At 55.1% G+C, this 22359-nt stretch overlaps 1 protein-coding gene across 2 annotated transcripts; it reads right to left on the bottom strand.

Annotated features, from left to right (window-relative positions):
* Nucleotides 1-1735: 1735 nt before the first annotated feature.
* Nucleotides 1736-20377, bottom strand: KCNH6 (potassium voltage-gated channel subfamily H member 6). 2 transcript variants are annotated; one of them, XM_037070211.1, is made up of 13 exons: nt 20111-20377; nt 19113-19343; nt 13755-13916; nt 13448-13653; nt 12688-13113; nt 11140-11539; nt 9966-10165; nt 9551-9803; nt 6343-6536; nt 4293-4377; nt 3562-3730; nt 2686-2872; nt 1736-2602 (listed from the first exon to the last, which is right to left on the bottom strand). In XM_037070211.1, exons 1-13 carry the CDS (start codon nt 20184-20186, stop codon nt 2318-2320), a joined length of 2874 nt encoding a protein of 957 aa, XP_036926106.1. In that variant the 5' UTR covers nt 20187-20377; the 3' UTR covers nt 1736-2317. The 2 variants fall into 2 exon arrangements, with proteins under 2 accessions (XP_036926106.1, XP_036926107.1); XM_037070212.1 differs by lacking the exons at nt 1736-2602; nt 2686-2872 and having other exon boundaries at nt 3613-3730; nt 4293-4373.
* Between the last annotated feature and the right edge of the window lie 1982 nt (nt 20378-22359).

The raw sequence follows: 22359 nt of genomic DNA, 5'->3' as shown, positions 1-22359 counted from the left end.
AAAGCAAAAGCTAATCAAACCCTAAGTTTATGTGGTCTGCGTTTGAAAAGGAGAGGGGTTCAAATCTTTATGGTTTAAATGGTTTCCAATTCTTTGCTTTCAACAAAAGTAAAGGAGGATTGTATTGACTTGTTAGATATCATTAAATATAGTTTTTAGTGATAAATGTGATTGTTATCAGACAACTCAAAGACGAAATTGCTATATATAGCAAACCTCTAACAGTCATATCTATGTGTGTCAACAAGTTTTCTCTGTCCTTCAGCTTTTTTTTCAAGGGAAAGAAAAATAGGTGCAAAATTGGTGTGGGGCTTTGTTTTATTCTAATACAGACATGATATTCATCCACAACCAAACTAATTGAGAGGAAAATGCCCTCTTTTATGAGATGCATTTCTGATAAAATTTTAATATGTATTTATGTTGTTTTGGACAACTCTGTACTATTAAGTGTACCCCTTGCAGGGGTGCCCAACCTTTTGGCATCTCTGGGCCACACTAGAAGAAGAGTTGTCTTGGGACACACATTAAACACACAAACAATAACAAAAACTGATGAGCAATAAAAAAGCTTTTAAGCACATTTACGATTTTGTGTTGGGCCTCATTCGTAGCTATCCTGGGCCGCATACAGCCTGTGGGCCATGGGTTGGACACCCCTGCAAGCCTCAGTAAGATTACAAAAAATTAATTTTAAAGTGTTAATTTATATATTTGTGTTGCAAGTAGATATGATAAAGTTATGAATAATATAGACTTCAAAGCATGAAAATAAATTATATGTAGCATAAACTGAGAGGAAGAGAATGGAACCATAAGAAACAAAGGAATGTCAAAGAAGCGCTTGTTCAAGCGTTTTTAAAATGAATGATGTTGGCTCTCAAATCACTATGCTATTTGGGTCAACATGGATCAATATAAAAGAAACAGTTTATAGAGCGTCAATATTTACAACACACTGGAAATTGTATCCTTTACAACTATTTAAGCTTATTAATGAAATACTTGAGATGTCAAGTAAAAATGTGTGAGGAGGGACATATGTTCAAAATTCTGTTAGGGAATATTGGAGCAAAAAGGACTGAAGACCAATGACTGGGTATATTTTGGACAACGGTTCATTTGCAGTGGAGTCGTTAACTGCACATATTCTCAAGTCAGATCATTTGGGTTGAAATGACATCCTTCTTTTCCTGTATTGTGGGCAAGGTATTTTTTTAATCAAAGTATAGACGTGCACATATCTGCACAACACACTCATGTAACCAGCACCTGGGTCAGGAGACAGAACAGTGCCTGCCCCTCCCCCGTGTCTCCCTAGTGCTCCTACTCGTAGGTGTTTTGTCTCCCTGCCTGCTTCTGATCCCACTTCTCTAAAATGGGAAAAAATAACACTGGCCCCTCAGGGTTTCTGAGAGGATTAGATAAGCTAATATCTGAGAGCAGTCAGCACAGTGCCCTGCACGGGGCAACTAGCCATGCAAGTGCTGGCTGTTGTCGTGACTCCCAGTGACCACCAAGCCAGTGCCTCTCTTCTTCCCTTCACCCAACCCTGGCTACGAGTCCGATGGTCCAAGGGCTCCTGGCTCCAGCAGGGCTACCGTGAAGTCCCCAACACACAGCTCTTTGTGAGAAGGGCTTGGAGAAGACAACAGATGTTGGGGTGATGGCACAGTCGAGGACAGAATCACCCTCAGGTAAATGACACACCCAGCCCAAGGTGAAATGTGCAGACTTTATTAGCAGTGATACACTCCACTGTCCTCTAGGGTCCCAAAGGTCACCACAGAACCATCAGCAGCTGAGCCACTGAGGGCTGGAGTGCTGTGCCCTGATGTGTCCACTAGAGAGGACACGTTCATCTCCAGCCGGGTCATGGGCTCTCACAGGTCTGATCAACCTTGGGGACTAGGTCGGGAGGCGGTGGATAATTCTGAGCCAGGAAAGGGTTGCACTCAGCCCACAGCAAAGGTCTCACACAGAAGATCAGAAACTTTTCCTCACTGACATCTTCTGTCCTGCAAGTTACGTCCATGCCCAAGACTCTTGCTCACCTTTCCCCAAGCTTGCTATATAAACAGAGGCCTGGAGAAGGCTGGGAAAAGTCCTGAGCCTCCTCACCCCTGCCATCTTGGGTCACCTGGTTTAGCAGTTTACTCTAGGAGTAACCTGGCCTAGGAGTACTCTGGGTACCTGGGTAGCTACTCTAGGAGAATAGTTTTCATTGGTCCCCTTTGGCAGCTCTCAGTTTCCCCAAAATCCTTAAGTGTCACCACACCCATCCTCAATTCCCTCGTGGTGTCTTTTGTCTTGGGGTTCAGTGGCTTAAACTCCCTGAAAATCCAGGATCTGAGCCATGTCTCTGGAACTCCAGCTGCTTGGGGACAGAGCCAAGGTATTCTGGAAGGGAGGGGAAGCGGGAACCACAGACGAGATCCCGTGCCTCCAGGGGACGCAGTTTTGAGGCTGGTGATGACAGGAGCCTGTCAGGCTGCTCCAGCTCTGAAGACAGTGTCAGTGTTTTGGCCATGGCCATGGCCAGGTGAGGCATCCTGGAGGGGGTGTGCCCGCACTTTTTGTCTAAGTTACCACCGCTTGGGGCCTGAGAGGGGCAAGAAGGAGGGAATGGGGGAAGGAATGCAACTGCTTCCAGGCAAGCCCCTGGGGATTCCCTCACGTGCTCACCTGTGCAAGGGGCAGACCACCCTGTGGCTGACTAGTTCCTGGACTCTGAGGCGCTGAGGCCGCAGGAAACAAAGCCAGGTCATCGGAGGCTGAGGCTCCCAGGATGTAGCCGGTGTGGCCCTGGGGCAGGGGCTGCTGAAGGAGTTGCAGGATGTGGCTGAGGTCTGAGGACATGCGGGACTCCAACCTGTCCAACAGAACAGATCCTCACAGTCAGGGTCAGGGTTGGGGCTGGCAAAGCAGTTTAGGTCCGGAGGACAGATCCCAATTTTGTAACCTACAGGCTGCTCCTGCTTGTTGGAATGGTAGCGTGGGGCCTACCTGAAGCTATTTCCCTGCTACAATCCATAGCCTTTGCCCAAATTCCCTTTAGCACACCCCTGACTTCTAAAATAAGTAAATAGGCACCGTGCACACGTCATCTGGTCCTCATCTAGAAGCTTTGATAGGGGTATTCCGATTGTCCCAATTTCATGAAGGGCATACTGAGGCACAGACTGATTAAGTGACTTGCCCAGACTCTGACTGGTAAAATGCAGTGTCAGAATTTGAACTCAGGATTATACTACCCCTAAACCCTAACTCTGTCACCAGAGCCCTGTCATCCACAGACCACACCCCTTTTGCAAGGTCCCATGAAATTTGTTTCTGCAGGAAGTTATGCCCCTCCCTCAAGAAAGCTTTCTGGGCTTGTTCCAGGGTTTGCTGGGACAAATCCTCAGGGCTGCAGAGGCCTTCAGCTAAATTGGGCGGGCCATTCTGAAACTTACAGGGTATCCCGTGGTGCTCCTGAACTACCAGGAGGGGGCACCCGTGCCTAGCCTGCTGCTGTGCTTGCTCTTTGCAGCCCTTGAACCTGGCCTGCAGGGCACTCGCCTGTTCATCTGGGCCTGGAGCTGCTCTAGCCTGGAGCTCAGGTCCAGGGGCCAGCAGTCTGGGTCTTCCTGAGGATCTGCAGGGCTTTCCCTTGGCCTTGAGGGCACTTGCTGCAGCAGCTCAGGCCAGAGGCCAGATGCATCTGAGAGGCTCAGGGAAGATGCTGCATCTGCAGGAGGGAAAGGAAAGCCTGAACTGGGCCTAGTGAGTTCACGCACCTCAGCCTATGCCCCTCCCCCCACCTGCAATGGGAACACAGGGCGGGAGGAGTGGCTGTTTTTACCTGGGTGCCCTGGAGTATGAGGTCCTGCCTCCACAGAGGTCTTGCACCCGTGACCCAGAAGGCTGTAACCCTGGGAGGGGGCTGGGGTCCCAGAACTCGGGGGCTGGATGAGTGGGGGTATCTGGCCCTGGCTTCACTGCCCAGGAAGCTGAAGCCCAGTGGGTCCCCTGGTGCCTTGATGTGGAGTCCTAGGGGCTTGGCCAGTATTCCCCCTACCACCTCTTTGTGTCAACACTAGACTAGTCCTCACTCTGTCTCCAGTACACAGGGGGAGGGAGGGGACAAGGCCTCCAGTACCGACCCTAGAGAGAGAGACCCCCTCCACTCATCCAGGGCCTGGGGAGGCCTCTCCCAGAGGAAGCGGGATGTAAGAACTAAGAAGGCACAGGAGGCTGGCAGGGGCTTTGGGCTGGGCAGAGTAGGCACTGCCAGAGACCGGCTCACTCACCTGACTGGCTGTCACCGAGGAAGAAGCCTGGGTGGTCCTGACTGCCTGGAGCCTGTCGGGGTGATGAATGGAAACCCCCATCTGCCTTGTGGGGAACAAGAGCATCAAGTAACAGAGACCAAAACTGGGACAGGGCCCCTTTGTTGTCCCTTGCCCCCTTATCCCCTTGTGACAACTGGGTGAGAAAATGGTGAGAGGCGGCTGGGCTTCCTGACTATGCTCCAGGCAGCTTCCTGCAGGCTCTCTCCTCTGTGGGTGGGCAGGAGATGAACAGGGGCTTGGAGACATGTGACCCCCACAGAGCCTGGGGAAAGGCTGCTTTGGGCATCAAGATTGGGCGGGAGGGAGACATGTCCTTCCAGCCCTCCCTTTCCTGAATGCCCTGGTGCTCTGGCCTCAGCGTGGGCCAGTGGGGAGTCTTCTTTGAGGAGACGGGACCTGGAACCCCCAGTCTATTCAGGAGGTGCCCTCAGCAGCACCCTTGGTGGCTCACCCTTCTGGTACCCCCCAGTTAGGAGCCACCCAGGGGGCTGCAGATGCCCACGAAGACCACATCACTCTCTCCCTGGTGTCCAGCCACATGGGAAGGGAAGAGGCTAGTGGGGGGCGTAACAGCAAAGGGCACAAGGTGCAGAGGGCTGTCGTTAGTAAGAAAACCTGTCTCAACACTACACCCTCCACCCCGGGTGTGGGGCCTGGGTCAGCAGGGCCCTTCCTCTTGAGGCTGGGAGGTCATGTTGGGGGAAATGAGGGCTCAGAGTCAGGGCCTCAGCCGCTGTTGCCCATGCCAAGCGTGCCAGCCACCTCCTTCTCACTGGCTGATTCCAGAACCCCTCCTCCATGCAGCCTCTTCTGGGCTTCTAGTCTGTACTGCCTGACCCATTCCTTGGCAACCCTGAGCTCCACAGAAATCTGTGGTCTCCCTGCACACCTCATGACTTCCTTGGTTATTTCCCTGCGTGGCTCTTTATTTTTCCTGACTTGTTTAATCTCTTCCACTGAGTGATAAGATTGAGAGGAGAGATAGCTCTTTCACCTCTCAGCACCCCTGGGCCCTGGCTCCGTGAGCCTCTGGACAGCAAACACCCCCCCTTTCAGCTCAGTACAATGGGTGGGAGGAGCCTGGGCTAGGAGTCACACAAACTTGACTCCACAGTTTGGCTCTGCCATTGACTGTATGGCTTCCTGTGGGGCTGTACGGCTTTAGTCCATTTATCCTCTCTGGCTCCGTTTCCGCATCTGGGAAATGAGGATGATCATACCACCTGCACGGAGAGGACTAACTGAGATAAAGTAAAGGAAGCTCNACCACCCCCCCCCCCCCCTTTCAGCTCAGTACAATGGGTGGGAGGAGCCTGGGCTAGGGAGTCACACAAACTTGACTCCACAGTTTGGCTCCGCCATTGACTGTATGGCTTCCTGTGGGGCTGTATGGCTTTAGTCCATTTATCCTCTCTGGCTCCGTTTCCGCATCTGGGAAATGAGGATGATCATACCACCTGCACGGAGAGGACTAACTGAGATAAAGTAAAGGAAGCTCAGCACTTTGCACACAGAGGGTGCTCAGTTACTGGTAGCTATCATCATACTTCGCCTTAAACAGGCTATAGTAGACACAGAAGAAATTACGGTAAAGAATGCAGCATGGGAGCCCTGGCTGGCATAGCTCAGAGGATTAAGCGCGGGCCTGCGAACCACACGATCGCGGTTCGATTCCCAGTCAGGGCACATGCCTGGGTTGCAGGCCGGTTCCCTGCAGGCCAACTCCCAGCAGGGGACCCCCGAAAGGCAACCATACATTGATGTTTCTCTCCGTCTCCTTCCCCTCTAAAGATAAGTAAATAAATAAAATCTTAAAAAAAAACTAACTTAACTGTACCACAGTTTAAAAAAAAAAAAAGAATGCAGCATGGGATTGAAAGAAAAGGAGGTAGTCAGATGGGTCCCCCCAGGCCAGGCAGACCACGCTCTCAGCAGGCTGCCTGGGCATTATCCGTTACCAGCTGGCCAAGGGCCACCACCCACCCTGGCCCACCCAGCCCAGACTCACGTCCCGCAGGTTGAAGGTGACTTCCAGCTTACTCCAGAAGCTGTCTGCGAAGGCAGGGTACATGTCCAGCACCTCCAGCAGGTCTGTCCGATGGATCTTGTGCAGGTCGCAGTAGGTCAGGGCCCGCACATCTGCACTGGACTTGCCAGGCTGGGCGTGGAGGCTGACAGGCTCCCCAAAGATGTCATTCTTTCCTGCCAGAGAGGAACGGGGATCTCTCCAGGGTCTGGCTCCAAGCTCTCCTCTAAGGAGCGTCCCTGAGTGCCCTCATTCAGGACCTCTCTCCTACCTCAGGGATCCTGCCAGGCTGCGGTCTGGTGCTCGGGATCTAGCTCTGGGGACAAGGCTGGAAGAGCTGGCTGGGGATGAGCAGTGTGCACTTACCTTGTCCTATGAGCTCCGCAGAGACCCCCATTCCAGCATGTGGGTGCCTCTGCTGTCTCCAGGCCCCTCAGGACCACCCTCTATCAGAATCCCCCTCCTACTTCCACATGCTTTGGCACTGCCCCTCCCCCTCACCCAGGGGACAGTGAGCACTAAAGGCTCCATGCTCAACCTCTTCTCTTCTCCTCAGCCTGTCTCAGTGACATAAGAGTGTAGGCAACCCAGGGCCAGGAGCACCTAGCTCCCCCCAGGCAGAGCCTGAGGCTTCTGTTTGTGTTCCCACTCCCCATCCTGGGGCTGGGTAACCAGTATGGCCCTGGCAGATGAGGCAAAGAGGGTAAGAGGAAAGTCACTTACCCTCTTTGGGCCCCAGTGTCCTCATCTCTAACATGGGAATAAGCATATCTGCCTTGACTACCCTCTGGGCTGTCCATAGGAGCAGGCGCAACACTTGAGAAAGTACCTTGAGTAGCAAGAGGCACCAGGCAGGTTGATGCAAGTCACTGGTATTGACAGATGCCACAGGGTGGACATGGGCTAATATGTGGGGCAAGTGTCAAGGGTATTGGGCCCTCCTGGTGCCATACTGTGCTGGCCACAGGGCATATACATGAATAAGACGCTGCCCCCCACATAAGAAGTCCCTAACATCCTTGCGAGATAGGCACACAAGCAAAGGCAGCTAGTTTACAAAATGACCTTCGAGCCTTGAAACAGGGAAGAGCCGAGAACTCTGGGGCCACAGAGGAGGGAGGGGTCATTGCACTGGGGGTACTTGGGGGCAGGGAGGAGGGGGGCTTACGGAAGCAGTGAAATGGGGGCTGGGTTGTGAGAACTGAGGAGGACTGGGCCTCAAGGAGAAAGGCAATCTGGGCAGAAAAAACGGTGTGTGGTCAGTGCTGTAGTCTGGCTGGAGGGCAGAGAGCCCAGGGCCGGGGTGGGGTGCGTTGCTTGCTTTGACGTCCACTCCCTACACCAAGTTCAGCCCCCTCGGCCCAACCCTATTGAACAAGGGTCACTGATGATTTTTGCAGACAATGATGGATGGAGGCCAGGACGTGCCTCCCAAGACAACAAGCTCTAAGGACATTCACAGAGGGGGAAACTGAGGCCTAAAGAGGGAAGGGACTTTCCAGGGTCACATATGAAACCCAGGAGCTTGAAACCCAGGCAACATTATAAAGGGATGGTTTTCCAGTAGTTGAAGGATTATGATTTAATGTTCATTTCCACTCAGGACAAAATGAGAAGATTTCACATCTCTAACTGAAACTTAAATTGGACTGGCTTCTTAATTATTAATAATAATTATTATCCCTCCCATTCGGATGGTACTTCTAAAGTAGGCTGGCAGAGAGAAGTTCTCAGATAGGAGATGTGCTTAAGCTCAGCTGTGAAGGATGACCAGAGTCTGCCAGGCAGGAGCGTGAGGCAGGTGCTCCCAGCAGAGCTGCAGCCTGTGCAGAGGCAGGGACGTGTAACAGAGACAGGCAGCTCTAGGGGATGAGCGGTAGTTTCATGGCTGGAACCTGAAGTACAGAGGGAGGGCGGCAGGACCTAGGGTGGCCAGACTGGGCACAACTGTGCACACAGGGGTTCGCTCTTACCCTGTGGGCCATGGGGAACCATGGAAGGACTTGGAGCAGAAGAGGAGTATGCACAGCCGGCAGAAGGTGGAAGATGGAGTATGGGAGCAGACCAGATGCAGGCACATGGGAAAGGAGCTCCTGACACCTGCCCAGGAAGCACACAGTGAAGCTTGGGCCCCGATGGGGACAAAGAGCCATGTGTGGGACAGAGAGGGAAAAAGACGGGGCTCTATGGCTGCCTGGATGAGGGGCAGGAAGATCCCCAGCTCAGGCAACAGATAGTTCACAGTAACGGTGATGCCCCCGGAGCTACCTTTGAGGGCAGATGACAATTCCAGGGTGAGATACGTTGTTTGGTCAGCCTGAGGACTCTAAGGATGGCCACACCAGGAAGGAGCGGAATATCCCCGTCTAAGGAGAGACTGGGGCAAGGACAGAGTTCCGGGTGCCTGTGGCACAGACGGAGGCTGAGACCCTGGGAGCAAGGATCTGGCCTAGGTGAGGGTGTAGGGTGAGGAGAAGAGACCAGAGCCCCACACTTGGTGAGTACCAGCTGAGGGCAGACCAGAGGGGAAGGAGGGGTCCCAGGAGCCCGAGGGGGACCTGTCCAGAGTGGTTGGAGGAGAGCCCTGCCGTGGAGAGCAAAGGAGGGCAAGGCTGCCATCCTGGTCAGGGACTGGGGGCAGGCTAAAGTCGGGGGAGGGAGGGAGGGAGAGCCAAGGAAGATGAGAAAGAGAGACCCTTGTGAAGCTCAGAGAAGTGAAGTGACCTGCCCAAGGTCACACGCACACAGCTGCTAAGTGGCAGAGGTGTGGCAGAGGTGCATGTGACTCACATCTGTCCCCTACCTAGTGCTCATATCCTTCCTCCAAAGTCCAGCTGTCTTTGCAGTTGCGTTGAATGACACCGGAGACCCCCTCCACCCAAGACAAACCCTCGCCCTCTCACTCTGGCCCCCAAGAGTGAAAGATAGTAGGAGTTTGCCTGGTCTTCCAGGTCAGACATATGGCCCTGGAATCCCTGCTTGGCAACTTACCACCATGATCTCTCTGAGCCTCAACTTCCCTATCAGGAAAATGGACCTATGGCAGAAGTTTGTTTTAAGGACTCAGTGAGCTGGGGATAAAGCTCTCTATGGCACACGCTCAGCATGTGCAGGCTATAAGAGGTGCCACCATCGTCATTAGAATGAAGCGGTCTAGTCCCGCTGTCCCCACTCTCCCTGCCTGACCTACCTAGAATGGCCACGACCACGTCGTCGCGCAGGATCTCGATGGAGCCACGGGAAATGAAGTAAAGCGTGGAGAGCACGTCACCGAGGTGCACCAGCGTGTCCCCGGGCGGTGCATGCGTGGTCTTGAACTTGATGGCAAGCGCACGCAGGCAGCCCTTGCTTGCGCCGCGGAACGCTGGGCAGTGCTGCAGCAGCGCGCGGTGCAGGTGCAGGCAGATGTCGGCCTGCAGGCACTCGGGGAAGCCCTTCAACACCTGCAAGGCCAAGTGGGTGAGGGTGGGGCTGGGGGAGCAAGCAGAGAGGACTCTGGGGGTATCCTGAGCCCATGGGACCTTGTATTCCCCCGCGGCATTAGCCAGAGCTGGGACTTGAGCTGGGTCGTCAGCCCTTCCCAGGGCAGGGCGGAGGGAGCTCACTGCGTTCATGTCGATGCCGTTGGTGTAGGACCAGGCGTGTTGGAAGTACTCTTCCAGTCGCTGCCGCAGCGGGCTGGGGATCTGGTGGAAGCGGATGAACTCCTTGACACGCAGCATCTGCGTGTGGTAGCGCGCGGTGCCTGAGTACAAGCGCTGGATGATGGCGGACACGTTGCCAAAGATGCTGGCGTACATGAGGGCTGGGGTGGAGTAGCGAGGGTCGGGGAGTGAGCCCCTCTGCACTCCCCAGGCCTCACCAGCCCAGGGCCTGCTCCAAGCCTCCCACTTCCTGGGAGCCCTCTGTCCAGGGCAAAGTCAGAAGTGCCCAGGACAGCACCAGGGCACCTGGAGGACGGAGGCCCGTGGGCATCCTGCCCTCCTCCCTCCGCCCCGTGCCTCTTGGCATCCTCCTGAGAAGGAAGAACTAAGGCAATGGAAATGTTTAGTTCAGATTTGTTTTCCCTTTCAGCTGTAAAAATGTAATAAAGGGAAAACTCTTGGTCTCTTGTCTTCACCCATTTTTTTTCTTGTTTTTGTTTTTCTGGGTTTTCACATCTCTAAATATTCTGAACATGACAACTTCATCTACGTGTAAAATTCCACACTGCCTCTCGCGTTCCTAGACCAGGCGTCTAGGGAGGCAGGCAGCACAGTGCAGGGCCTGAGAGCACACAGCCTGGGAAGTGCCCCTGGACTGGAACGAAGGGCCTGCACAAGCTAGGGCCTCTGCTTTCTTGGTCTGTAAACTGGGCCCATAATACAGCCCTCATGGGGGCAGTGATAGGAACGAACTGTGGGCCTCTGCTAAGCACTCAGAAGAGTGCCTGGCAGCTCTGGCTTCACAGGCACGCGACCTGTGCTAAGAAGGGGCCTGTATTTGGTTTATTCTCTGCTCTCACCTTCTTTGAGATTCTTAATGTTTTTTTAAACAAAGGGCTCTACATTTTTATTTTGCACTGGGCCCTGCAAATGATGAAGCTGGTCCCGGTTCCTGGCACATAGCAAGGGCCATCCGGGTCTTAAATGTATAGTTGGTGTATATGGGCAATACTTCACCGTGCTGTGTGCTTAGGATCTGCCCATCACACGCATTGTTACTGTGTTCTGTGACGTCTCATTACGAAACTGAAATCGAATTCTGTGGGTAAGGCCAGGGGCATGAGGTGGCACTCACAGCCGATGAGCATGACGCAGATGGAGAAGACCTTCTCTGAGTTGGTGTTGGGGGACACGTTGCCGAAGCCTACGCTGGTGAGGCTGCTGAAGGTGAAGTAGAGGGCAGTGACGTACTTGTCCTGCACTGAGGGGCCCGAGGCCGGGTCGCTGCCATTGTAGCGCTTGCCAAGCTGCTCGCCCAGGCTGTCCAGCCAGCCGATCTTGGGCTCCAGGTAGGGCCGCTCCACGTTGCCGATGGCGTACCAGATGCAGGCTAGCCAGTGCGCGATGAGCGCAAAGGTGCACATGAGCAGGAAGAGCACGGCTGCCCCGTACTCAGAGTAGCGGTCCAGCTTCCTGGCCACACGCACCAGCCGCAGCAGCCTCGCCGTCTTTAGCAGCCCAATCAGGGTCGTGGTCTGCAGGGGCATGGAGGGAGCCATGTGGCAGGTGGTCAGCCCGTGAAAGGCTGCACTCAGGACCATATTTGTTTACCCATGGGTATGATTACACAGTCGCTCAACAAACATGAATGAAGAACCTGCTCTAGGCCAGGATCTTGGCAGCAGGGTACAGCGTGGAACCTTGAAGAGTTCTCAGCCTAAAGCTCGAAATCGCTGTTATGGTTACTAGGACGGCAATCTAGGGAGAGCACAGAGGGAGGGGAGGTCGTGTCCACAGGAGCAGAGCAGGAGGCTACGTAGAGGAGGTGACACACGAGCTGAGTCTTGAGATGAGGCCAGGACTCCAGGCGGATAGGAGGGAGAGGGAAAGGGCATTCCGGGCTCAGGGAGCAGCATGCGCAAAAGCCTGGAGGTGTGAAATGGCTCAGTCCACGTGGGAACCAAGTGTGGCGCTACAGCCCGCAGCTCAGGGAGCAAGCTGGCGTAGTAGAGAGAGATGAGCCTGGAAGAGGGGCAGGGGCTGCTTCTGTGGGCCTGAGGGTCCATAAAGAGCTTGGTTTTTATCCCAAGCCACTGGGGAGCCATTTCCAGTTGTGAGGACAGGGTCAGATAAGTAGCAGGCTCGGGCAAGTGATCTGAAACTCTCTCCGGCTTCCGTGTGGAGGGGGCAAGGCTGGCAGGTGTGGGGCTGGGGTGGGCCCTCAGTGTCTAGCCAGGGGCAGTGGGGGTGGAGAAGAGGGAGAGGACTCGGGAATGGGTTTGCTGGGAGGGGTTGGGCGTGTGAACAGGAAATTGTAAGGGACAGCCCCTGCTGTAAAGCTGGGGGGTGACTGGGAGGTGAGAGGAGCACAGAAGGCAGAGCTGTCTGGACTGGAAGGCTGGTCCCAAAGAGGTGGTGCAGGAGGACATAGTGGGACTAGAAGCTTTACGAAAAGCATGAAAACACCCTCACAGCAGCTATGGGAAGTGAACTTGGCACAGTGGAGGGGCTCAGGAATGAGAAGGGGTCAGACTGCGTTAAGGAACAGCTCACAGGAGGGCCTGGAGCTACAGGAATGTCCATCCCAGAAGGAGCCGAAGTCTGGAGCATAGGGAGGCCACCCAGACCCGGGGTCGGTCCTTCTCCTGTTGCAGGAGCTGCCCCAGAGGGGGGGGTTGCTCACCTCGTCAGAGCCGGTGCGGAAGATGAGCAGGTCGAAGGGGATGGCTGCCACCACGTCAATGAGGAACCAGCCCTTGAAGTAGTGGACGGCGATGCGGCGAGGGTGGCTGACCACTTCGTCGTTGGTGTTGACGTAGGTGGTGCGGAAGTTGATGACAATGTCCACGACAAACATGATGTCCACGATGAGGTCCACCACGGTAAGTGGACTGCAGGTGTAGCTGCAGTCCCCCCGCTGAGACTCGTCCTGGTCGCTGAGCAGGAAGGCAGCTGAGTAGGGCGTGAAGACGGCCGTGTAGATGACCAGCAGCAGGATGAGCCAGTCCCACACAGCCTTGAAGGGGCTGTAGTGCAGGAGGGTCCCACGGTGCTTGCGCGGTGCCTGCAGCTTGTACTCGGGCAGCACGTCTGCACCCAGTGACAGGACCTAGGGTGGGGGCCGTGGAGTGGTAGGTGGGGCAGCCACCGCTGGTGAGATGGGTCAGGGAGAGGTGAAGATGTGAGGTGATGCCTGGAAAGGCCCCTGGAGCCTGGACCAGTGCAGGCCTCCCGTGGGGCCAGCTCTCAGAGCTTTCCATGGAGTCAGATTTGGGTGTGAAGCTAATCTGGGGTCCCGACAGGCCCTGAGTACCAGGGAGCCTTGACTGTTTCTCATTTTTTCTAGAGGGGTTGATCTTTACATTCAACCGAGCCCTCTCCACTCTGCCGTCCCGCCCTCAAGGCCCAGCATAGCCCTGTGCGCCCTGCCCTGCAGGCCAAACCTGGGTGACCTTCTCGGTGACATTCTGGGTCCGCTCCACCACCTTGTGGGGCGCGATGATCTCAATCTCTGTGGTGGAGCCCGAGCGGTGCTTCTCCAGGTTGAACTCCACGAAGTTGAGTGTGAATTGCGGAATCTGGCTGATGGTCCTATACTTGACCCTGCTCGCACCGGGCCCCTGTGTACCCGGCCTGCTGTGAGAGCCCTCTGAAAGCAGGGCCAGGGTCAGAGCAGCCAGGCTCAGGGACCAGCTGCTCTGTCTGGTGCCCCCAGTGGTTCCTCCCTCCAACACCTGTACCCCACCTCACCAGAGCCCAGGAAACTCGGAGATAGCAGGCGCTGGGATAGGCTGCGGCTCCCGCTCTTGGCCAAGAGTTGGGCCAGATCCTCGAAGTTGAGGATGAACATGATGACGGCTCCATCCTCGTTCTTCACGGGCACCACGTCCACCAGGCAGCGAAAGCTGGAGGCTGCAAACACCATGGCTGGGTGGGGGGTGGCCACTGAGGGGGTCCTCTCCTGCAGGAGCCTGGCCAGGGGAAGCTAGGGAGAGGGCTGGGTAAAGGTCAAGTTAAGGGTGGCCACAGGGTGAGGAGGCCAGCACAGAGGGTTGATGATGCCACAGAGCAGAGGTGGGGAGAGCAGCTAAGCTGCTCATTAGGAGATAATGTAGCATCAGGTCCAAGTCCGTGCTCAGACCTCAGCTCAGGGCTTAACCTTGAGGTTTGCTTCTGCTGTAATTAAAGCAGAGCAGATGGGGGTGGATTAAGCGTGTGTGTAGGGGGGTGGTCAGGCATTCTACCCCATGAAGCTCTGGCAGGCCCTGGGTTCAGCTCCCATGTTCCCATCCCACAAAGCTGACACACTATGAAGGACCTCATCACTGAGGACACACTAAGTGCTGGGCACTGAGCCAGTTGCCATATGCGGCCTCAGTCTCCATGATGGAGCCCAGTGGGTGGGAGGCAGAGATCGCCACTCTGCCGTTGAGCGCCTAGGTTCTGAGAAACTGACTGGCTGGGGCCGGGAGGGGACACGGAGCAGGGATCCCTGAGTTCTCAGTACACAACGGCTTAAAGAGGGGAAGGGGCTTGTCTGGCAGGGGAAGGCGAGAGGCTGCTGCTCCAGGCCTGGAAGGGGAGCAGGATTTCAAGGCAGCAGCGCAGGGGGCACAGTGGGCTGGGGTCTGGAGAGGAAGACGGATGGAGGTGTGGGGAGAAAAGAGGCCCCTTCTGCCACTCTCTCCACCTTTTTGGACAGCCCAGATCCAGCCTTTTGCCTTACTGTTCCTCTCGTTCTGCTTGCCGCAGGGTCTCGCTCCCCTGCCACTGTGGGTGGACAGCATAAAACAAGCTAAAACTGCCTTTGGGCTGGCTGGGTGGGGGAGCCTTCTCTCCATGGTGCCTGGTGGTCCCACGTCCCTCGATCAAACCATTGGTGGATGTCAGGACCAAAGAAGGGTACTAAAGGGCAAGGGCCTCAGGTCAATGTGCAAACCAGAAGACACAGCTGCCAAAGCTTGGGTCCGTCTCATCTGCCAGCGGCCGGCACCTGTCTCAGGTGTTGTTTGTTGATCGAGTGGATGAATATGTACGCAAATGTGAGAGAGTGGGAGGTCTGCTGGCAGCACCATTGCTCCTTTGGGGTCAACTGGAGCCACTCTTCTCCCCGACTTCCCGTTCGTGCTCACTTCCCTAGGTGTCTCTTCGTAGCCATCAGACTGGGGTGCAGCTGAACTGTCTCCATCTTCCCTCCCACATTCCTCCCTGGGAGCAGGAATCTCCTGGATCAGATTCCCGGACTCCCAGGCACCAGGCAGCCATCTGTCAGCTGCTGTACTGAGCCCCAGGGGAGACATCCACACTGGGAAGAAGCTGCCATCTGCCTCTGTGACCCACTCCTGGGCTCACAGTGCTGTAGGCCTGCCCCCTGGGCCAGAGACTGGCACCCTTGTCAGCCTGGGGCATGGCAAGGCATGGGCTCTGGGACCTAGCCAGGAAGTCTCCTTGGCCAGCAGCCTAAGACTCTGCCCTGAAGATCAGACTACCTCCTCATGCTCTCTGGAATTGCAGAGATCTGGCCTGGCAGGGGGCAGGGAGAGGGCATAGCTGGGCAGAAGGGCAGGGCTTCCGGGTTCTCTGTGCTGCTGGGAGCAGCCAAAGCCCAGTCTTTGAGTGGCTGTACCCATGCACTGATGCTATGTTTGGAAAACTGAAGCTGAGAATGGACCGAAGACCAGCCATCATAGCAGTGAGGCTCCCTGGAGGGGGCCACAGGTGACACCCCCATGCCTGACCTTCATGCTTGCTGTCCATGGGGTGTGCAGAGACAGGAGGCTATGAGGGTTTGGATGGTTCAGAGCATTCTTTCCACCCATCCCTGGACTGTCCTTGCTCATGAATAACTGCGGGTGATCAGAAGTTGGTGTGTTGCCCTGGCTGGTGTGGCTCAGTGGATTGAGCGCGGGCCTGCAAACCTAGAGGATCACAGTTCGATTCCCAGTCTAGGGCACATGCCTGGGTTGCAGGCAGGTTCCCTGCAGGCCAGCTCCCAGCAGGGGACGCACGAAGGGCAACCATACATTGATGTTTCTCTCCCTCTCCTTCCCCTCTAAAGATAAATAAATAAATAAAATCTTTAAAAAAAAAAAAAAGAAGTTGGTGTGTTGTCCTAGGTCGTGCCCAGGAGTGGCAGTGTTTGTGTGCCCTTGCCTTGTTGCTGGAGGAAGGGCCCCACTCTCTGTCTCATACTCCCTTTCAGGGGCTCCTCCTACCACCCACCTCTCTGACCAAGAGCAGCAGTTTTGTCTGCCACACACATGCACACACACACACACACACACACACCACCCTTCTTCCGCTCTTCTCCATCTCTTGGCTGTGCCCCTTCTTTCACATTCGCTTTATTCCTGTGCTCACCTCTGCCCTCTGGCCCTCGTGCATCTTCTGCACAGCCTCCCTGCCATCTAGTACCTCCATTGCTTTCTGCGCATCACATCCAGGACTGCGGTGAGACTGCAGGAAGGAGCTGGGGCTACAAAATGCTGCCACAAAGACAGGGGCTATTCCTACCTGCTCCCTGCTTGGTGTTTCTGGCGCTCATGAGGACCCTGTCCTCCCCATCTGGAGCGGAGGGCTGGAGGAGCCCCAGCTCTAGTCTGGCTTCAGGATTCAGGGACCTGGCAAAGCTGGGCAGGGCTGGTGCCCAGTGAAGGTAAGGGTAGGGGTGGGGGAGAGCCAAGGGCTTCCCATCTCTTCCTCTAGACTCTCTTTGGTTCTAGTCTTGTGGCCATCCTATCCCTCCTTATGTGTTAGGCTCACACTCTTCTTATAAAGGCAGATGGAGGAAGAGCCAACTTCTTAGGGGTCTCGGAGCCCTGTGTCATGGGGTGGTTTTTGCCAAGTGCCCTGGCCTCTTTGAACCTGACATTATGCAGCTGCACAGTGTGGAGAAATGTGGACACATATCTTCCCCTTTGACTGGGAGAACTGTCACTGGATGACTCCTTTAGAAAAAAAGAGAATTAGAATAAACCAGCTAGAATTCCGTTCAGTTTCCTACCTCCCTGGAATCGGGGGAATGGGGCTGAGGAGGTATTAACCTGAGACGGGAGGAAATTAGCATTAGGATGCACCCCAGCAGGACTGTAAGAGGTATATTAATATGATTTTTTTTTTAAAAAAAAGACCATGTGGTCTGAATGGACCATGAGGTGAACACAAATTATCTGAAAACCACATCCTTCCCTTAGCATAATATAAGCTAGGAAGCTCCCTTTTCTGGGCTCCTTTTCCAGGCCAATTTCGGGCAGGTCCAGGTGGTTAAAGACTTGGACTATAGGACAGGGGAGGGCTTGTGGTAGAGGTGGGGTTAGACAGGCATTTGGGGACATCAGGAACGTGGGTAGTTTTCCATTCTCACCTAGGGTCAGTCTCCGAGACTAGGTTATCAGGGTCCAGTCCAAGAGCCAGAGGACCCAGCAGGACTCAGAAGACCTGAGTCCTGATCTCAGAGGGCCAAGGCCTGGCCTTGACCTCTGCCCCCTGCCCAGTCAAATACAGGGCGCTAAGGAGACTGTAAGAGTCCTCACATGATGTCTTCAGGAGTCCATAATCAGACTCCTTAGGGACCAGGTAGAGCTCTGGGGTCAGGGAGAGGGACAAAGAAAGACCTGTAATTCCCCCTCATTTCCTGCTGTCCCATCCTGTTCCCCCAGAGCCCTTCTCACTCCTCTGACTGTCACCTCCTCCCTGCAAGGATAGGAGGAGAAGTCACAGCTTTTTTAAGTGCTCCGACTTCATTAACTCTGTGAGTGCCACCACATTGAGCCAGGTTCTTCCTGCTCCCCTTATCTCTACCTCTGCATTCACCTGGGCAGCAGCTGCAGGAGACAGCCACAGGGGCAGCCAGGACCTGCCCAAGAAGCACCCCAGAAGCCCTTAAACACACACACACACACATCCACACACATGCATGCACTCACACACGTGTTTACCTTCACACTTGCACCCATGCTCCACATACACAACGAGCCCTTGGAACTTGAGCTTCAGGGTCGCTCAATCCAATCCAGAGGTGGCTGACCTCCATCTGCACTCACATAGACCCCCAAACCTGCTTTCCCTGGGGAGGCCTGTTCTGGGGCTTCCTTTCCCAAAAGTCCTGCCTCTGAGCACAGAGGCATTTGGGGTCCTTTCTTCCCTCTTGGGATTACTCAGAACAGAGATATCTCTAGGGAAGAATCCAGAGATTTGGCATGCAACGCCAGGTTGGAACCCAGCAGTAGGATGCTGAGCAAATCCCTTCTTTTTCTTAAGCCTTGGTTTCCTCATCTATAAAATGAAAGGATTCGTCGAAGTCAGTGGTTCCTAAACTTGGCAGAGTATCCAAACCACCAGGGAGACTTTCCCAAATATACCTGTTTGGGCCTCACCTCACACTTCTGAGTCAGCCTCTCTCTAAGAAAGATGTGTTTTGGAAAACAAATCCCAGGTAATTTCAAAGGGACTTTCAGGATCCTAGTCCCCACCCATTTCCCTCCTTGTCTCATCCAGTAGAGAATTAGAGGTCCTGGCAGGGAGGGTCTCAAAGGCCTGCGGAAGTCCTGATCATCATCAGCGCCTGCCCTACGCTTCCGTTCTGCTTGCGGTAAACTTGGGCTGGTGTGACATCCCGAACTGATGAACCTCCAGGTCAGGCCAAACTCCAGACCCTCTCTCCCGAGGGGGCCAGGCTGGGAGAGCCAGACCCACCCTTCTTTCCCATCCAGCCCTCATGCTTTGCTTGTCCACAGAGGTCTTGATTCCTCCCCTAATCCCCAGAGCAGAGAGAGATGAGGAAAGGTTCATTTCCATCCCAGTTGCCTGACAGCTGGGGCTGACAGTGACAGAGTGGACAGTCAGGAGGCTAGGGACATCAGAGAGGGATGGTGGAGCGGGAGGCCCTGCCTGGAGTTAGGACACAGCCTGGTGTCCAGTTTCTGAAAAGGACCTCTCAAGGCATCATATCCAATGCCCATCACTTCCCCATACAGATGAGGAAACTGAGGCTCAGAGAGGAAGCAGGATTTATCCAGGTCCTTTGGTCCTGGGGGGTCAGTGGCCTCCTCACGGTCACCTGGCAATCCAAGAGAGGGGCCAAAAACCTGTGGCTCAAGGGTGTCTCACCATCCTTGCGGTAGTAGAGGATGTCCACTTTGCACTCCTCGGCCCCCAGCAGGGCCTGCGCCAGGCGGGACATGGCGCTGCGTGGGGTGTTGGGGCCCGTGAGAAAGTCGCAGGTGCACGGTTGTTGCATCACCTCTACTCGGGAGTAGCCGAAGAGTTCACAGAAGCCATCATTGCAGTAAATGATGGCGCAGTTCTCCATCTGGGCATTGGCAATCAGGAACTTTCGACCTGGGTGGGAGGGGTGAGGGGAAGGATTGGGTGGCAGGGAGGGAAAGATTATAGGGACTCTTGGCAGCAGCAAGGGGTATCTAGATGAGGAGCAGAGGAGTGACCATAATGAGGGAGGGGGTGGTCAGGTCTGGGGAGAGTGGGAAAACCAAGGGGGGGAAGGTCATGGGAGTTAGTAGAGGGGCGGTCAGGAGAGGGGAGCAGGACAGTGACGAGAGAAGGCGGGGAAGGGATGTCACTCTTGGGGACTGTGGGAAGACCAGGGTAATAAGGGGGTCAGTGAAGTAGGAAAGAGGTCTAAGGCTTCCTGGAGACAGTAGAGGGTCAGGAGGAGGGAGCAGGGATGTGACCTGGGGGGTCAGGCCTGGGGGTAGCCCATAGACCTAGAAAGACCAGGGTAGTCAGGGGCAGGAGGTAAAAAGGAGAAAGTCGAGGAAACCTCCGGAGGGTGTGTGTGTGTGTGTGTGTGTGTGAAGAGGGGGAAGCCAGGCAGGGACCAAAGGGAAGGTCAGGGCTTGGGGGCCAAGAAAAGAAATCAGTGGAGGGAGGGGCTGTGCTCTGACACTTGTGCTCCAGAACAGAAGAGGACAGGTATGAGAGGTAAGTGGGGCCGCTGGAGAAAGTGTTCAGGGCATCAAAGCGAAGAATTTTGCATTCAGCATCCGGTAACCTCCACCCTGCTTCTCTCCAAGTTAGCAAAGGGTCCGACTACTGCTGCCACGGAACCAGGGCTCCAGATCGACCCCCACCCCAACGCAGACACTCACTCTGGCCCTCGAACTTGCGGATGATGGTGTCCAGATAAGTGTTTTGGGGCGCGACGTGGCCCCTGCGGACCGGCATTTTCCGGCCGCGGCCTCTGCCAGGAGCCACCAGCGCCCCAGGTCCCCGCGCCTCCGCTTGTCCTCGGGTTCAGCGGCGTCTGGCTCTCGGGGGGCGCCGCCCCCGGGGAGGGCCGCGGGGCTCCGTGCCCTGCCCGCCCTCCTGCGTCTACCGTCCACTTCCCTCCCGGGCCCTCCCCGGCGGCCACTGGCCTCGCCTCCTCCCCTCCGCGTCTGCCCGGGAGCTGTCCGCGCCGCGGTGCTGAAAGAAGCGGCGAGGAGGCGGCGGGGCGGGGTCCGCGGGGCGGGGGCGACTTCTCCCGGACTCGACGGGGCAGGGGCGGGGCCACGACTCCTAGGGGGCGGGGCTGAGCCGGAGCGCGCGCCCGGAACGGGGCAGGGCTTCTCTGTGGAGCTTCTGCTCTTGTTCCAGTGGCCAGTGGTCTCAGCCCCTGGAGGACTCTCTGGTGACACCGAAAGGCACACCCTGTCAAGGTGACACCCTGACCTTTTGGATGTTGCCGGGGCGAGTCTCTCAGACAGGGGAAGGGCCGGGCAGAACGGGTTGTTGGAAGCTTCAGATGGTCTTCTGTTGAAGATTATCCCTGGACCTGACCCTGCCAATAGTGCGGTTAGATTCTTGCCTGCCTTGCCAAGTGCCCTCCAGCTGAACCCCAGTGCTCAGGCAGAGCTCTTAATGGCAAGTCCATCCAAGTTTTAGTCCTGGGAGAATGGGGTAGGAATACACATAAAAGGTACAAGAAATAGGCAATCAGGTGCTTTCTTGAGAGGCCTGAGAGCTCTTAGCATTCAGGCGTTACTTGAGGGGAGACCAGATTAAAAACCACCTATTAACAAGTGATCACTGATAAAAGTTTCTGAGTACTGATTGAAAACACACTAGAGAAAAAGATGGGGTGATGTTTATTGAAAGAGTGTTCTTAGAAATGAGGGAGAGAGAAATGGACCACTGTTCGCTGAGCATCTTGGCAGGTTTGGAGCTTTGCAGAGGGCCCAGTTTTGAGCCAGACCTGGAGGGCAAGCCTTCAAAGGAGTCATGCACCTTAGGCAAAGGCCAGTGGTACAATCAGTGCAAAGGTTCTGAGCTGGGGACTGGGGGAGGTGAGGTTGGAGCAAAGAGGAACTGATAAAGATCCTCACGTGGCATTTTGAACATCCAGACTTAATCGATGGAGAACAAGTCCTTGCATAGCTAGACATGAAAGAAATATTTCCGTGAAATAAACTTTACCAAAGCAGGTGTGGGAGGGAGGCTGGGCAAGGGAACAAACTCAGTGAGGTTTCTGCTGGAGTCCAGGTGAGAGGCTTGGAGTCCTGGGCTGGCTGTGCCTTTGCCACTCAGGACCACAAGGCCTGTGGGGGCCTTGCTGGCTACTGTGGCTGGCAGTTGGGAGAGCTGCAAATGTGGACTCCTGTGGGGGAAGGAGCAGCATTGTCCTGGCTGGGACATGTGTTGGGGGGGAGTAGGGTGGCTATGGAGAAAAGGTAGGGTGTAGGGTGCTGAGCTCTGAGGAGGGTCTTGGACAGTGGGACACTAAATCACTAACTTATTCAAATATTTTCCAAATCCCCACTGTGTGCCAAGGTCTGTGCTGACTACAGATGTTACATGGGGACACAGTTCTGATAGCTGTCCTGCCCTTATAGAGCTGACTGCTAGTAATGGGGACAAATAAGGACCTTACAGCATGGCAATGTAGGGACAGAGCATCAAACAAGGGTGCTGCGAAGCCTGCAGTTGAGCAGGAAGTGTGTGAGTTGAACCCAACCTTAGGAAGATTTCTTGAAACCTGAGCCGAAGTAGGGTCCATGAAAAACTCAGTGCAGTCCCTCTGTCCCCTGAACCCCTGATTTCTTAATCCAGAAAGAGCCAGTCTCACGTTTTGGCCACCCTCCCACCAGCTCATCTGCAGCCCTGGGGCTCCTCTCTGTGGTTAGCAGCTGTGATGCTGCTTCCCCTCAAGGCTGCCCTAATCTCTAGCAGGCACTGATTCTCAGCCTCCCCAGGAACCCCTGGGGCCTCAGTCCAAACTCAGTTTGTCTGGATGGCAGGCAGACCCAGGCTGGAAAGAAAGGGCTAGAAGGGGCAAGAGCAGAGGCCTTCCTTCTTTCTTCCCAGGCTTGTCCCTGGAGTCCGCCCACAGCATTCCCTCCCAGTCATCCCATCCTCCATT

Source organism: Sturnira hondurensis, unplaced genomic scaffold (genome assembly GCF_014824575.4).
Source record: "Sturnira hondurensis isolate 20B ecotype Veracruz unplaced genomic scaffold, ASM1482457v3 Scaffold0018728, whole genome shotgun sequence".
Taxonomy (NCBI): domain Eukaryota; kingdom Metazoa; phylum Chordata; class Mammalia; order Chiroptera; family Phyllostomidae; genus Sturnira; species Sturnira hondurensis.
Note: the sequence above shows the minus strand (reverse complement) of the source record. Positions and strands in the feature narration are given on the sequence as shown.

Excerpts from the sequence above, each read along its gene's own strand:
- KCNH6 (XM_037070211.1), bottom strand. The coding sequence starts at position 20,186 with ATGCCGGTCCGCAGGGGCCACGTCGCGCCCCAAAACACTTATCTGGAC. Across the intron at positions 3,731-4,292 it reads CCTCGGTGACAGCCAGTCAG|ATGCAGCATCTTCCCTGAGC; the intron begins GTGAGTGAGCCG and ends TCCCTCCTGCAG. Across the intron at positions 2,603-2,685 it reads GTGGTCTGCCCCTTGCACAG|GCCCCAAGCGGTGGTAACTT; the intron begins GTGAGCACGTGA and ends TGCCCCTCTCAG.